Raw genomic sequence first — 18,561 nt, forward strand, 5'->3', positions numbered from 1 at the left:
TAGACAGATAGAAAGATCGATAGACTGTATGGCAGATAGATAGAAGATAAATAGATAGAATGAACGACAGATAGATAGATAAATAGATAGAAGATAGATGGATAGATATAGATAGACTGAACGATAGTTAGAATGAACGATAGATGATAAACAGAAGGATAGATAGACTGAACGACAGATTGATAGATAGATACAATGAACGGTAGATGAGACAAAAGGATAGATAGACTTAGCGATAGATAGATGATAAATAGACAGATAGAATGAGCGATAGATGATAGACAGATAGATGGATAGATGTTAAATAGATAGAATGAACAATAGATGGATAAATAGACTGAACGACAGATAGATAGATGATAAATAGATAGATAGAAGATAGATGGATAGATATAGATAGACTGAACGATAGATAAATAGAATGAATGATAGATGATAGACAGATCGAAGGATAGATAGATGCTAAATAGATAGAATGAACAATAGATGGATAGATAGACTGAACGATAGATAGATAGAATGAACGATAGATAGATAGAATGAATGGTAGATGATAGACCGATACAATGAACGGTAGGTGAGACAGAAGGATAGATAGACTTAGTGATAGATAGATGATAAATAGATAGAATGAGCAATAGATGATAGACAGATAGAAGGATAGATAGACTTAGTGATAGATAGATGATAGATAGATAGAATGAGCGATTGATGATAGACAGATAGAAGGATAGATAGAATGAGCAATAGATGATAGACAGATAGAAGGATAGATAGAATAAGCGATAGATGATTGACAGATAGAAGGATAGATAGAATGAGCAACAGATGATAGACAGATAGAAGGATAGATAGACTTAGTGATAGATAGATGATAGATAGATAGAATGAGCGATAGATGATTGACAGATAGAAGGATAGATAGACTTAGTGATAGATAGATGATAGATAGATAGAATGAGCGATTGATGATAGACAGATAGAAGGATAGATAGACTTAGTGATAGATAGATGATAGATAGATAGAATGAGCGATAGATGATAGACAGATAGAAGGATAGATAGACTTAGTGATAGATAGATGATAGATAGATAGAATGAGCGATAGATGATTGACAGATAGAAGGATAGATAGAATGAGCGATAGATGATAGACAGATAGATGGATAGATAGAATGAGCGATAGATGATAGACAGATAGATGGATAGATAGAATGAGCGATAGATGATAGACAGATAGAAGGATAGATAGAATGAGCGATAGATGATTGACAGATAGAAGGATAGATAGAATGAGCGATAGATGATAGACAGATAGAAGGATAGATAGAATGAGCGATAGATGATTGACAGATAGAAGGATAGATAGAATGAGCAATAGATGATAGACAGATAGAAGGATAGATAGAATGAGCGATAGATGATAGACAGATAGAAGGATAGATAGAATGAGCGATAGATGATTGACAGATAGAAGGATAGATAGAATGAGCAATAGATGATAGACAGATAGAAGGATAGATAGAATGAGCGATAGATGATAGACAGATAGAAGGATAGATAGAATGAGCAATAGATGATAGACAGATAGAAGGATAGATAGAATGAGCAATAGATGATAGACAGATAGAAGGATAGATAGAATGAGCGATAGATGATAGACAGATAGAAGGATAGATAGAATGAGCGATAGATGATAGACAGATAGAAGGATAGATAGAATGAGCAATAGATGATAGATAAACAAGAAATATAACTGAATAAAAGCCCAGTGTCAGCACACATTAGAGAGCGGAGAGACGAGCATGATCTGCCGAATGCTGAGAGTCTTACGAGCGCGGGGCGTTTGGTGGGAGAGTCCTGCCGGCAGTGTCCGCTGTGGATGCGGTGTCTCTGCACCAGCTCGTCAGCTGACGGGTCCGTCCAGAAGTGATTGGCCGTCTTAGCTTTAGTGTAATCCAGAGCACACGGGCCGACTGAAACACACACATCACACACACGTATCTTTACCTCAATGCATCATCATATTTTATAAATGTCATAATCATTTGTAAACAAACAAGTATTCATTACTTCAAGGAGCTCATTATATCTGCATTAATTTATTACTTTGTTTAAATTAATACATTTTTAGCTAACTGATTTTGTATATTTACATTTCTTATAACAGATCACTCTAAATTGTAATATGGACTCATGCATTTTCTGTAAAGCTGCTTTGAAATTATGTGTATTGTGAAAAGCGCTGTACAAATAAACGTGAATTGAATATCGCAATTACACAAAAATACACAGTAAAAAAAACTGCATATAGAAATACACTATTTCTATATATAATTAGAACTACATTGTAATAGGCTACAACTATGTAATAGAAAATGTTAGGAATAATTGACGACAGCCCGTTGAATTATTAGAAAAATAATGCACACCCGAGGTGGTAATGCGGTCACGACGCGAAGCGGAGTGGCGGTTACACCTCGGTGTGCATTATTTTTTATAATAATTCAACGGCCTGAAGTCAATTATTCCGCTTATAATACAACGACCACATATCGAAACATTGTTCAAATGATGTATTTCAAGACGTTTGTAAAGTTTTTGCTATGAGGCAAGTAACCATATTTAGTCACTTCCGCACACATTCAAAATGCCCTCCCCCTGCCTCCATTTGGAGTTCTAGAGTCATGTGGTTTTCTCTCAGCCAATCAGGGGAGATCAAGCTATCTGACAGATATTGACATCAAGGCATCTGACCAATCAGCAGTGGCCTGGAGCACCTCAAACACAGCCATCTTGCAGAAATCATAAATATTGCTTTTTTGAACCTGCCTTCTCCCACAGCTATAGTAATAACATCATAACTAAACATGGTAAGTTGATGTAACTCACAAATTATTTGGTTGAATAGTTGTGTTAAAGATTAAGATTGTTGTTATTTGCATAGCATTTGTAAAAATTAGCTTAATGTTTGGCTGAAAACTAAATGCACCATATTTGATCATATGCCCCGTTTACCTAAGACTAGCAAGTGTCCATTTTTAGACATATGCCTTATGAATGTATGTTTTTTTTAATTATAGTTAAATGGCATACACAGGTGCTTATTGTTAGTGTGAGGCCTAGTTCTGTGTGAATTGATTTTAATTACTGAATATTGGTTTGTGATAAAACACAACTATGAGCAAATATAAGCTCATGACCATTGGTTAGAGTAGGAACGTAGATCGACCGGAAAATCAAGAGCTTCGCCTTGCAACTCCTTCTTCACCGCGACAGACCGGTACATCAACCGCATTACTGCAGAATCTGCACCGATCCGTCTTCAATCTCCCGTTCCATCCTTCCCTCACTCGTGAACAAGACCCCAAGATACTTGAACTCCTCCACTTGAGGCAGGAACTCTCCACCAACCTGAGACTGAGAACCATGGCCTCAGTTTTGGAGGTGCTGATTCCCATCCCAGCCGCTTCACACTCGGCTATCCCAGAGTGCATGCTGAAGGTCCTGGTGTGAAGGGGCCAGCATGACAAAATTATCCGCAAACAGCAGAGATGAAATCGTGTGGTCCCCAAACCTGACACCCTCCGGCCCCTGGCTGCGCCTATAAATTCTGTCCATAAAAATTATGAACAGAACCGGCGACAAAGGGCAGCCCTGCCGGAGTCCAACATGCACCGGGAACAAGTCTGACTTACTACCGGCAATGCGAACCAAGCTCCTGCTCCGGTCGTACAGGGACTGGATAGCCCTTAGGAAAGGGCCCCGGACCCTGTACTCCCAGAGCCCCTCCACAAGATGCCAGTATCAGTACCTCAAGACAGAGATGTCTCTAAATAAATGTTCCTTGCAGTTTGTGAGTGTTTGTGTCATTTTTTTTTTTAAATTCACTCTCGGTAATTTATTTTACCCTAGACAGGCAAGTGCTCATATATGGTAACTTCATTGACCTTGATTTGCAATGCAAAGATGAAAAAAATTAAGAACATTTTTTTTTGTTTAAATGTCCTTTAACATCCCCCATTAGCTTTCTGTGGTTAAAATTTACAATTTCCAAATATTTCAATGAGTGCCTTATAAAGGGTTAAAACGCTCTTGTATGTAGGACTAATTTATTGCGCATCTAATCCCACGCCTCCGTTGCTCATTCCATAAGGTCATTTTAGAGTTAGTAACGGAGGTTTGAGCCACTGATAGCAGACTAATGCTGGACATACCTAACGACTGGCTGAAACTTTCTGTTTCCATCGACTGCAGCAGATTTAAAACACAGACTGAACGCGCTGAACACGCGTTTGGGCATGATCAATCATAACAAAGTATCAAATTACATTCATAACCTTACAATAAGTGTGTCCCCGGCTTTATGCAGTTATTAATGCAGTTATTAGAGAGAGAGAGAGAGAGAGAGAAAGGCATGTGCTTCAATGTTATTATTTATTAATTAATTCAATTCATTTTAATTAGTTCGTTCATGTTTTTTTCCTAATATTGACAGTAGTAAATGAAACACAAAGTCCTATTAACAAGTAGGCTATCAATTTATTTATATAGGCCTATTCAGTTTAATTTTCTATTGACTATATAGGGCTATATACTTTGTTTATTCAAATTAAACTGCATGTTTCCATTGATTGTGAAGTTAGACATCGAAAATTGCAGATCAAGCGCATGGGCTGCATGTTTTTTCTTGTTATGAATTGTATCCTATTTTCCGTTATTACAGTTCACTACGCGAAGTGATATGGAACTGTAATGCGGTCAAGACCTGCCTTGAACTACGTTAGCCGTGCGTTTCCCTGAAAATAATTGCACACCTTAGAACAGGGGTCTCCAATCTTTTTTCATTTGAGAGCTACTTTTTAAAAAATATTGGCCGAGAGCTACTCATGTAGGCTAATACAATACTTAAATTTCTTAAATAATGTCTCATAACTCTCATATTAACAGCTATCTAAACTGTTTTAGACCTAAAAGAGTTTTTGTAGGCCTATATATGTCACCCTTAAATGTCAGAGAAAAGAACAGAATCAGAGATTAATTTTTTTAAAGAAAATTGTACTTTGCATATTATACTATAAAAACACATAATTACAGTTGATTTTACAGTGCATCTTAACTAGAGATGAAATGGCCTGAAAATTTCATTTCATGATTATAGTGACCAAAATGATCAGTTATCACAGAATCCTGTTCAAAAAGTACTAATACTACACAATAAAATCCATTCACCAAGGTTTATGTCGAAAACCTTTCAATTCATTTGCACTTTTTGTTTACATAAACAAAATAACAACATTAAAAATAATGGTCAGATTTTAAAGGAGTGTCTTGCGACATGTTATCTACTATGTAGCCTACAAGTTCAAATAAAGTTTTGACAAAAAAAGATTTATAAAAAGCTCGCATATTTCAGCCTTTAAATCCTTTTTATAAAAAGAATGAGTCAAAAAAGATAAATTACTGACGTTCACAATGCACATTAGCTTATCTTTCATTATTAATAGTAAAATTCGTCCGATTTTCCCGTGGCGTCTGTCAATGTTATGCAACCATGCACTGCGCTCTCCACAATGACAAAGAAGTTTTAGTAGCTAATGGATTTTTCATCTTGCTGCGCATGGAAAAAATGAGTGCGTCGCTTCAATTATGAGCTTCCTACATTTGAAATAACGAACTTGAGCGCGCAAAAGATGCGATATGTGAACGCCCCCTTGATGAGCTACCTCCAATCAGGCCACGAGCTACTGGTAGCTCGCGAGCGACGTGTTGGAGACCCCTGCCTTAGAACGTTCTCAACCAATCAGAATCAAGCATTCAACAGCCCTGTAGTATAAGTTACAATAAAAAATACATAATTTCTATATACAGAAAATTGCAGTTACACTTTTCGATAGAGGATATGCATGTGATGTCACGTGACTGCGGTCACACACACACCGAGTGGCAGAAACACTGAGCGGAAGCTTTTGTTTCCAGCGTTAATGCCGTAAAAAACACACGAAACACATCTAAAATTGATTGACTGAACAACCAGATTTTACAGGAAATCTGAGGTATATTTACAGACTGCCGAAAGATACAGAACAGAGATGCAAATGAATCGTTTCGATTCACAGAAACAACTGGATCCAGGCAGAGAAAGCTGGATTTACAGTTTTCATTTGGTGTCAATATTCTGATTTTGGGGTAAAATCATTACCTATATATTGTATTGTTATATATTGCATTACAATTAAATATTTACCATCGTATATTCTGCATAGTTGGAGCTTTTTTAAATTAACACTGACAAAAAAAGACAAGTTTTAGTATATAAGTTTTATATATATATATATATATAACATTGATATAAGTGATCACATGGATTTAGTCCTATATTGTATTTATATAAAGCATTCACAGGCAAATTTGCATTATGTATTTCCCCGGCGTTTAAATCAGGCTCATATTAATGTCAGGAAACATGATTCCTGCTTCATGTCAATCAATATACATGATCACTGGATCTTCGGTAAGTTGTAAGGAACACTATATCGAGTACAAGCTTTAGTTTAAACTGAGAATTGTTCGTTTTACTGGATTTTTCGCAGTTTCTCCTATTAAATCCAGTCACACTGCAGCTCTTCTGACACTCAAAGTGACGTCAGTGCATAACCTCTATAAGGTCTCGCTTTTAACATGAGGTAAAACATTAACTAACCTAAACCAACAATAAAAACATCACAATATACAAATTCTTGAATATATGTAAAAATATCAAAGCTGATACCAAGCAAAGATGCCAGGATTGGGCCGTCAACTGGATCTCTCAGAAGAGCTTCTCTTTCATAAAACTTGCTGAAATACAAATACAAATAAAAGTAATGGCATTCAGGATCAGAATAACATAATACTGCACTTTGCATGCTGAGTCTAGTATGTAAATGTTCTGTATGCAAAGAACACTCATGGATGTAAGTGTAACAAAGTAACTAGAAGGCTAACTTTTAAACAGCTTTTTAGTCCCATATTCATTTATAGGGTGATACTGTAACTGAATGGCACTTGCTAAATTAAACATGCAACATATCCGTTGAAGCATTTTTACACCAAGCAGTGTGCTTGCTATAGTCAGAAACAATAGAAGTCATTAATTGATTCTTCACCTGCTGTTCTCCACCATGTAATGCAGGATTTTGTCCAGCATCTTCTCTGTGAGCGCAGTTCGGATCCAGAGGTGTTTGATGGCCAGCGGCGACAGGTTGGGCGGCCGCGGATGCTTTCGGACACTCTCTTGACCCATCTGGCTCTGGTTTTGTCTTGTGTTGTGAAAAGTAAAATAACACTGAATGAAAATCAACTATATTTTACCTCTCAAATGCACGATTCAACAGCGCACAATTATCATTTGATTTCAAACCAGCAGAAATATTTATATTACTTATTATTTAAAATAATAAATATCATTAATTGCAATTCACACAATTAAAATAATACAAATATTTGAATATATTATGAATAAATACATACAACTTATTCAAATGTATATAACTAATTATTGCTTTTAGTAATAATAATATTATTATTGTCTCAACTGCTCTGAGATAAGAAGGTTGAGGATCCTAATGCAGGTTTATTGAAAGGGAAATCCACAATCGTGGTTGAAAACAGGCAAGAAGTCAGAGCACAGTAAATCAGTCCAATCAAACAAACAAATCCAGAGGGTGAGACGGGAACGGGAAAACCAGGAACATGAAAAACACTGGAATTGCTCAAAAAATACAGTATAAACACTAAACAAGACTTCGCAGGAAATGAATGAATGTGAAAACCAGGCTTATATGGGGTGAATACACAAGATAATGAGACACAGGTGAATGTGATCAGTGATGAGTCCAGGCAGAGGATTATGGGAGATGTAGTTTGTGAGGGAATGACAATAGTCTGATGTGTAGCCCTCTGGTGGCTCTCGAGGGAACTCCAGCTGGTGACGTTACAATTATTATTATTATTAATAATTAAACATAAATATAATATAATAAGTACAATTCATGAAATTAAAATAATAATACCTTTATATTTGTATTTTATAAAATAAAATTATAAATTATAAAAGTATATTTATAATTATAAATATAATGTATCAAAATTATAATCTAATATAAATGATAAAAAATATATAATTTAATCAAAATTACAATTATTATTGTCATTAAAAATAATAATTATTAATACTATTATTTATTAAACATATTTTTTATTATTATTATTTATAATTTATTATTATTGTGTCATTTACATAGCACCTTTCTAAAGAAAAGGAACAAAAAACAACATAATTCCAGCAATCTGAGAATTTGACCAAAGCTTAAATAATAATAATAATAATATAATTTTTTCAACAAAAATTTTTTTTAATTAAATTAAAATAATTAATATAAATTAATTATATTTATAATTAATTAATAATAAATATATATAAATTAATTATATAGTATTATCTTAATAGTAATATTTTTTATTTGAATACCACATTACTAAGAGAAACTCACTTATTCTCTATGATTTGCTCCAGTTCCTGGACTTTCCTGCACAGTTCCTCCGCCGGTGGAAACATCTTCCCCACCTTCATGAAAAGAGCCGCCAGTTTGTTACTGCGCAGGAATCCAGCGGCTCGTCGCTTCAGCCCATGAAGAACACACGCTTCCACCACACCTGCACAAACCACAAATACATCTCCATTCAGTCTGTTTAGTCACAGTGGCTCCTATTTTAAGGATCTGAGCACATGGTCTAAAATCCACTAAGAGTCTGAATCCACTTTTGCTAGTTTAACGACGGGAAAAATGGTCGGCGCTCCCGGCGCGTGGTCTAAAAGGGTCGTCTCTATTCTCTTAATGAGTAATGGGTGTGTTTTGGGCGTAACGTGCAATAAAGTCTCATCTCCCATTCCCTTTAAAAGCCAGTTGCGCTCGAGCCTTGGCGGATTCGCCATTTACACGGCGGAATTTGCAAGCGGAAAAACTGAACGCTTCTGTAGCGAGGAAACAGATCTGAAAATGTATGGGACAAAGTGTAGGCCTACGCTCCTTGTGGACCCGCCTATAACGCACTCAAAAAAAATACTGCACCATTAGCTGCATTTACATGGACCCTTATAATCGGATTGACGGCTCAATCGGACTAAAACCTTTGTGTAAACGCCTTAATCGATCTGATTAAGCTCAATCCGACTGGAATTTCGATCGGATTGAAAGGGGTGGTTTATTCCTTTTGTAATCCGATCAAGAGGACATGTAAACATTTGATCGGATTGAAAACCAAAACTGAAAGGTTTGCGCATGTGCAATGACGTTGAAATAGCGTAATGATGTATGACGCACGGAACGAGCTGTTCTTCCTGTTTAATAAAGTGTCGTATAAACGAGTGTCCCGTCATTCTGAAATGCTCATTTCACTCAGCGTCTGTGAAGTGGAGCAGGACAACGGCTAGTGATGGAAATTTCAAAACACTGCTTCATGAAGCTTCGAAGCCTTTACGAATCTTTTGTTCCGAATCAATATTTCGGAGCGTGTATCAAACTGCCAGAGTCACGTGATTTCAGTAAACGAGGCTTCATTACGTCACAACTGTTTCAAAACACTTCGAAATTTCAGTGGTTTATCGCTGGGGCCGACGATCTCTGTCAAACCATGTCACTGAGTCACTGCCAATGAACAAGTGTCTGTGGGGTTTACCTGATATCTGATCAGTTTTATACATTTGTAGACATTTTAATTAGACATTCGTATATATAATGGTAGTAAATAGTCTCATTGGCCTGTTTAGTTGAACCATTCATATAGCAAACAAAACAAACCCTGACAGTTGATAAAGTAACATATATACACTTGAGAATCTTAAAATAATTGCATTTGAACGATTTTCCTTTTAATAAAAAAAATTGCAAAAGATTTGTAAAAAGTGTTTTTATGCATGTTTGGCCAGGTTTTTTGTTGCATTTACACTGTTCTGACCACTTGGGGTCACTGTGGAGACGCGTGTCGGAGTGTTTCGAAGCCTCGACACAATATGGCACATTTGATTAAACTGTTTCAGTGTTTCACGAAGCCTCGATCTGCCTACCACTAACAACATCCCACCAGTCTGTGTTTCAGACTCTCATCCACAGACGACTGGTTTTGGGCGCGGGGTTTTACTGCGTGATCAATATAAGCAGCGGCAAAACGGTTCATATGCTCATTGTCTCCAAATCATGACCAGAGACGGATAAATATTAAGTCTGCTGTTTAAAACAAATAAAGAACCAATAGAGGAGAATAGTTATGCGTGAACAGCGGCGATATATTCGTGCAGTGTGTGCATGTCAAAAAACATATTGGATTTGAAAATAAGGGAAATTTTCCGGCGCCCACCGCGAGCAGTCCCACCACCGCAACCAAGCTCCAGTCACGTTATCCCTTACATTTTAAGACTAGTGTTAGCCTATAGCTTAAATTAAAACACAAAAGGGTATATATGAAGAGCATTTATTTTAAAGGCTTATTTGCATATTTTCTGTTCATTTAACATTGCTTGTCTCTACATTTACATTTTATTTTCATTCCACACATTCTTTTAATTTCATATTGTTTTTCTTTTACAGTTTTTCTTTACATGTCACATAACTTTTCTTTACTCTTTTAGCGAGTTATTGTTCAAATTTGTTGCAGACTTTGCATTCTTTAACCTGTTAGCCTGCAACCCCACTTTTGAAAAATCCTCAGAAATGGCGTACACAAACTGAAACAGATATCCTACAGTTCATAAACACTAAAATCACAAGTATGATCTCATTTGAAAGCTGACACCTGGCAGTTTATTGTAAATGTAGAATTAATTATTGTCATAGTGAAAAAATAGTTATTAATAGCTACAAAGTTTTGTAAAGTTATTAGAAATTTATTTTGTATGAAACATCTTCAAAGTTTCTGAGAATACAATAGTGGTCAAATACTGAAACTTGAGTGTTATATCTTTTTAATGATTTATAGTTTGTCAAGGTAATAACATTAAATCTGATAGTAACTTTGAACTATTTAAAAAAACAAAAAACGCTTCAGTGCGCCGGCGTGACAGAGCTCAGATTGCGAATGTTTTTTTTTTTTAATCCGCCCGGGCCATTATTATTTTTTAATAGCGCAGGTTAAAATACGGGAGATTTACGGGAAAATACTAATACGGGAGGACGGCGGGAAAGAAGGGTTAAATACGGGACTTTCCCGGCCAAAACGGGATACTTGACGGGTATGAACTTCAACCCTACTTTATTTATCGTTCATATAAACACCGTGTTCGGATTCATCAATTGGATTGATTTCATTCCGATTGAACCAAAAGGTGTCCATGTAAACGTAGCTATTGACTAGACCAGGTTTTTGTAGGTCAATGGCTCAGTCTATTTCAGTTCCTCAAAATAGCGACGCTCCAATAACGCGCCCGAACACACACTTGTTCTCAGACCAGCAGCCCATGGGCCACAGATGAGCATTTGCTATTAAACAATGAGGTGCAGGACGTGAAAATAAAACTGCGTCGGGCTGAAACTAGCAAAACACACTTGCGTCGCGCCTGGCGCTGCATTACACCGGGTGTATGATAGAGCCCATAGTGTTTATCTGCTCGATTACAGAACGCAGGAATCTGACAGCATCATGAACAGATTGTTAGGTGGAGGTGGTTTGACAGCTCACTGAAGCAAACGGATATGATGTGAGCCATCAGTGATAACCCGAGTAATTAGTGTCCTTTCACCAGCCCACTCACCATACTGACATACCAGATACAACACACTGACGTTTAAGGTGAAATAAGGTTGAGACTAAATTATGCATTTAAAAGGAAAATGCTTTTGTCACATGCATTGGGACCTATAATGCCTTTTTATAAAGTCTTGATGTTGTTTTTAGTTGTTTTAGTTTTTATTTCCAGATTCAATCATAGGCTCGTTCTTACGCACTAGAGCACGTTCACACATGCGCACTCTTCAAAAACTCTTCCTTTAAATCTTTTGACAAACTAAAAGATGTAAATTACATTCTAAATAAAAGATATAGATTGTACTGAATGTCAGTTTGCTTATATTGCACAAGAAAATTATTTATTAAGTCCACGAAACTCTGCTTCTAACCACAGGTCGAGAGAGCTGTCGCTGTTTGTGAATGTTCGTTGGATCTCTGTTTTCGGGAAACGCCGATTCGTTGAACTATGCTAATAAAAACGGAACTTGCGACACATATTGGCTAACGATGCTTTTGGGAAGATTTTGTGATTTTTTCTCCCAAACCACTTCAGTGGAAATCCCGCCCTGCAACCGATTCTAAAGTTTTCATTGGTCGTGTCAATCACTGTACTGATTGCCTACACCAAACACTGATCCCTAAACCTACCCGTCACTGTAACCTAAACCAATGAAATCGGCTGCAGGGCGGGATTTCCGCTGAAGTGGTTAGGGAAAAAAAATCACGCTTTTGGGAAACGCACCCCTGTTTAGTTCCTGTCTCTATGAAGCCCCTCCTTCTGAAAAGCACACTGTGCTGTGATTGGTCGGCTGGATCAGTGTGTTGTGATTGGTTGAGCGCTTCGAGTGTGTTTGGGAAATGTCCCGCCCCTTACCATAACCACCAGTTTAACACACTACTAACTAACTCAACCAGGCCCCGCCCCTTTATTCTGTGTATTAATTATTTAAATGAGGAATATTGTGACGTGTTCGTTCCCGGAAGAAACTCAAGACTAAAATGGAGGCGTTTCAGGGAGTTCGGAAACAGACTTACTCAAACAACAACATACACACTAAAGACAGTTGAATGTAAAAAAAAACACAATATATCCTCTTTAAAACGGTTTAAATTGATGCAATTTACATTAAGTAAGAGTTCAGCATAGAAAGATCTCACACACTTTACAATAAGGTTCATTAGTTAACATAGTTGATTTTATTAACTAACTAGTTATTAACTAGTATTAACTAACATTAACAATGAGCAAAACATTTGTTACTACAAGTTATCTTTGTTAATGTTAGTTAATAAAAATACAGCTGTTCATTGTGTGTTCATGTTAGTTCACAGTGCATTCATTAATGTTAACAAATACAACCTTTGATTTTAATAGTGTATTAGTAAATGCTGAAATTAATATTGACTAATATTAATAAATGCTGTAGAAGTATTGTTTATACTTAGTTCATGTTAACTAAGGTAGTTAACTAATGAACCTTATTGTAAAGTGTTACAGATATTTTTAATGTTTCAGGGGTTTTGAAGTGAAGATCATCTTACCACAGAAAGAAAATATGTGACTGCTGTCTTCATGCACGAACTTGCGTGTCACGGCCTCCTCCATGATCTGCTTGACCTGAAAGTCCAAACCAACATCTGAGAATCTCACAGGCATCACTGTGATGATGTTCAACCGCAGAGAATCATGGGTAACGGGGGTGAGGAGACTTCTCGTGAAGGACGGGGAATAAAACACGCTCTCTTACTCATAGGTTGTCTCTGATCAATCGCTCCATCATAATGACTGTGCAGATGGACATATGTGACGCCGCGATCAGAGAAACAGAAGGGAGTGTGTGACTCGGATCAGAGTGGCTTTCACTTTCTGACGACTTATTGAAATTATATCCATATGGTGCATTCAAAACGGCACCTTCCCCGAGTGAACAATCATGACGGGGTCATTTCAGAAGAATGATTTTTGAGCCTTACAAAATGGCACAAGGATGATCACTTCTGAATTAAATGCACCAATAATTTAAATAGGGCCACTATAAATGTTAATATCGGCCGATATATGTTCATTTTTAATGTTATCGTTATCTGCCCAATAAGAAAATTTGGCCGATATCTTAAAGCCGATAAATAATGGATTATTTCCTTCAGCTGAGACACTTCAGATGCGCACTGTTCAACATGATGGTTTTGAATCGCTTGAAATATGATTGGAATCACTTAAAAAAAGGAAAATACAGTTCAGTGCAACGTGTGCAGCGCAGGTCTGTCATAATCGGCTACATAATATTTTTATGAGGAGATCATAATTGTGTGATTGGGACATGAGACTTTTGTTTTTGTGATCAGGCTCTCAAAAATTATATAAAAATTTGGATTTAGATTTATCGGCCAATATATCGGTTATTGGCTTTCAAATATAAAGAATTATCGGTTATCGGCCAAAATTTTCATATCGGTGCATCCCTAAATTTCATTGCATTTATGCATTTGGCAGACACTTTTAGCCAAAACGGTTTACATCATTTACAATTTATATCATAATTTTGACCGGTTAATGCACTGGGAGTCGAACCCATGAAATGATCACACTTGTAATCACAAAATAATATTTCTGCTCCTTTATAAGCTCTTACTATCTGTAAATGATTAGTTGGTTTATTCACCAAAAGTGTCGATTGGGTTGCGCAGATCTTGATGGTTGGAGTAAAAAAATACTATTATTTCCTAAAAGTACAATGGCACTACCATTCTAGTTTTCTAAAATCATGTGTTTTTTGCACATGTACCATATTTATCAAAGCTTCACAGTATTAACTAGGGATGCACCGATATGAGAACTGTGGCCGGTACCGATAATTCTTTATATTTGAAAGCCAATAACCGATATATTGGCTGATAAATCTAAATCCAAATTTTTATATTATTTTTGAGAGCCTGATTACAAAAGCAAAAGTCTCACCATTAAAAGCCATGTCTCAAGCACACAATTATGATGTTCTCATTATAAATTTTATGTAGCTGATATGACAGACTTTCGCTGCACATGTTGCACTCACTGAACTGTATTTTCCTTTTTGCCGTGATTTCAATCATATCATCATTAACATCTGATACATTATCGTATCATTGTACCATAACAGTACATTTTGTTTCTGAGCGGGATGGAAGGACAATAATGTAATGTTATGGAGGACAATAACATTACATTAAGGAGGACAAACCACACAATTGACTTTCTATTGAACACAGCAGAGTTACGCTCTTAAAGGGACAGTGCACCCAAAAATATAAATTCTGTCATCATTTACTCACCCTCAAGTTGATATTTTGACACACAAAAGATGATACTTTGAAGAATATGGGGAACCAAATCGTTGATGGACCACAATGACTTACATAGTATTTTTTTCTTCATACTATGGAAATCAATGGGGTCCATCTATTGTTTGGATCCCCATATTCTTAAATTTGAAAGATTAAAAAAAGAAAGATGAAGTAAATGATGACAGAATTTTCATTTTTGGGTGAGCTACCCCTTTAGTAAGCTGTAAATGTGAATATAATTGACTAAAATGAATGAGTTGTTGCTCAGTATTGTAACAAATAATGCACAAACAAGCACTTGACATGACATTTGTAACACACGTTTTTTGGGCATATGCCATTATCTGATACAATCACAATACTTCTTATAAAAGGAAATCAATTATGACGCGTCTTCATCGTATTGGACACCTTAGATAAGGCAAATGGTACTAAGAGGACAAACCAGAATGACCTTGTTTAGATGCTCTTTTAAAAAAGAAATAGACCGTACACAATAGTGCTATCTGAATGAGCCGATGATGAACGCTGCATTATCGTGATCAGACAGGTGAGTGTCAGTAAAGTGTGCTCTTATTGCACGTTTACCACCTATATTCCCTGTCAGATCGAGTGATCGATCGTCTGTATTGATCATCTAGAGCACGGGTTTTTAAAGTGGGATCCGGGGGCCACAATGGAGTGCTAGGGGTCCATGGGAAAAATGTAAAAATAAATATATAAAAATAAGATTTAACTAACTAACTAAATAATCAAATTGATTGAAATAAATAAATAAAATTGTATTTAAATAAATAACTTATATGACAAATAAATAAATTAAAATGATTCAAATAAATAAATTAGTACTTGATTTAGTATAAAAAGTGTATAAATAAACAAGATAATACTAACTAAATGAATAAATTGTTTAAAATAAATCAATTCTATTTGAATAAAAAAACATTTGATTAAAATAAATAAATGAAAACTTGATAAAGATAAATAAAAATAAGAAAAGCAGTGAAAAAATTTAAAAAAAGATTATACTAACTAAATAAATAAATTGATTAAAATAAATAAATACAATTCTTTTTAAATAAAAAACAAATAAATTAAACATTTGATTAAAATAAATAAATATGATGATTAATTTTTTTTTAGATAAATAAACTTGATGCAGGTAAATTAAAGAAAAGCAATGTACCAAAAAATATATAATTAAAATAGATAAATAAATAATCTTTATTTAGATTATTAATTAATTGAAGAAAAAAAAATTAATACAAATAAGATTAAACCAAATGAATAAATTAATGAAATTAGGTTTAAGTAAATACATAATATATTATATTAAAATTGGATTAAATTAATAAAATACATTAACTTGCATCTAACAGTACAGTCCCTATGGTACAGTCCTACAATGAGTAGGAATAAACAAAAAACGTACTGATGTAACGTAATAGAAACTAAATATTTTACGCATTTTTAATATTAATGTTTCAAACTATTAATTGGGTCTTTATAACTGCCTTTTAAATTTCAGGATGCACGAGGATGATTATATTTGGGCATCTAGCGCATATTTGATAAACAATGATCCAGATATCTCCCACCTCCTTCTTGACGTTGCGCAGCAGCCTCTGACGCGTCTCTGATTCTGCAAACAAACACACAGATTCTCATCATACATCCTCCTCACAGGCTCTATAGCTGCTGTATTTCCACAGATGAGGATGAATGTCTTCTTACCTCCCATGTCTGCTGTGATCGGCTGTGCTGTTAGTGAATGTGAATGTGCGCAGGATGACAGTGTGTCCTCGTGAGTCAGAGCTGCGCGCGCAGGGTGTGGCGAGCCGCAATAATAACCGATACCGCTACCGATACTTATATATATCATAAGACTGATATCATCACCTGTCCGTCTCGATCCGATCTCTGCAGGGATGCTGTGGTTTAGAGAGGCTCTAATGATCTCTAGTACATTAGGATGATGTTTATGTTGGGTGTCGGTACAACCTGCTGTGATTGGTCACATGAGCGCCAATCCGCGAGCAAAGACACGGCGTGGCCACGCCCCCTTTAATAGATCGTCATGAGATTCACGCTAATCACACATGTGTGAGAACATTCATAACACATATCACACTATACCTGCATGTTCTCATTTATTGAAGGGGAGGCACAGCATGTGATTAGGCTAATATGAGCGCGTATATTTTTTATTTATTACATCATGATTATTAGGATTATAGGATTAATTTAATGTTCAACAATATTATTGATCTGCCTGCATTGACAGCATTATATGAGAACTGAACTGAGCTGGACGATGACATCACGGTTTTCTCCAGAGAGGCTATATATATAAATGAACTAAATTAATAACTTATTAATAACTAACAACAAAAATGAATCATCACTGAACTTATTTTAGCTGGACTGTGACACTATTTTCTTCTGGAAACAAACTTTGTTGAATTATTTTCTTGTTATCACTGTAAAGCTGCTTTGAAACAATCTGCATTGTAAAAAGCGCTATATAAATAAAGGTGACTTGACTTGGCTTATATTATAATTTTATTAATTAAGGTTTTATTTATATAGTGACACAAAGTTTTATTTTTATATGATATAGGCTAGAATTATTTATATTGTTTTATTTATATTCTATTGCATTGTATTATAGTTATTAACTTACAGTTTTATTTATATAATGATTCAATGTTTTATTTTTAAATTTTAAATTTTATAATTATTATATATTATATTACATAATATTTATTATATTATCATGTATTTATTAATAATGGTTTATATTATATTGTATTTATATCTCAGGTTTTTGTACATGCTATATTATTATTCATTATATTATATTAACATTTATTAAATACTGGTTTTATTAATCTCAAGTTTTTTACATGCATCATTTGTTAATTAATTATGGTTTCATTTTGTATGGTATCTCAAGTTTTTATATATTGTATTACATTATCATTTATTAATTAATTATGGTTTCATTGTGTATGGTATCTCAAGGTTTTATTTTTATATAATATTATCATTTATTAATTATTTATGGTTTTCTTTTGTTTGATATCTCAAGGTTTACTTACATTATATCATCATTTATTAATTAATTATTGTTTTATTTTATATGCTATAATTTATATTAATTATATTATACAATCAATAGTATATAATATGTTATATATTATATTATTACGATAAATTATGTCACTTTAAAATTGTGACATCCTTTATTATCATTTTAATGTAGTCACCTGCTTCTTTTGTTGAAAGTTTATTTCTTCAAAGATATTTAATAACACACTTTATATGTGTAAATTAACATGCTTTCTACCCTTTTAAGATAAATATGAACCAATTAAAAAATAATTAACATCTTGTAAGTATAAAATTATACATCCGGATCATCTCCAGAGGCATGAGAAACTGGTGACTTTTATTTTGAAATGCAGCAGTGTT

At 34.8% G+C, this 18,561-nt stretch overlaps 1 protein-coding gene across 1 annotated transcript in view; it reads right to left on the reverse strand.

Moving 5' to 3' along the window:
• sgsm1b (small G protein signaling modulator 1b) overlaps positions 1–17,029 on the reverse strand; it is a 44,637-nt gene extending 27,608 nt beyond the window's left edge. The window contains exons 1-7 of the mRNA XM_077243781.1: positions 16,822–17,029; positions 16,686–16,729; positions 13,306–13,381; positions 8,535–8,697; positions 7,149–7,301; positions 6,773–6,840; positions 1,834–1,976 (exon numbers count right to left, since the gene is read on the reverse strand). Of these exons, the coding sequence (XP_077099896.1) occupies positions 1,834–1,976; positions 6,773–6,840; positions 7,149–7,301; positions 8,535–8,697; positions 13,306–13,381; positions 16,686–16,729; positions 16,822–16,969 (795 nt within the window). The 5' untranslated portion in view covers positions 16,970–17,029. The remainder of the gene's footprint in view (positions 1–1,833; positions 1,977–6,772; positions 6,841–7,148; positions 7,302–8,534; positions 8,698–13,305; positions 13,382–16,685; positions 16,730–16,821) is intronic.
• Positions 17,030–18,561: the final 1,532 nt, after the last annotated feature.

The sequence above is a fragment of the Siphateles boraxobius genome, unplaced genomic scaffold, assembly GCF_051911475.1.
Source record: "Siphateles boraxobius isolate OS27281-9 unplaced genomic scaffold, OSU_SipBor_1 25, whole genome shotgun sequence".
In the NCBI taxonomy this organism is placed as follows: Eukaryota; Metazoa; Chordata; class Actinopteri; order Cypriniformes; family Leuciscidae; genus Siphateles; species Siphateles boraxobius.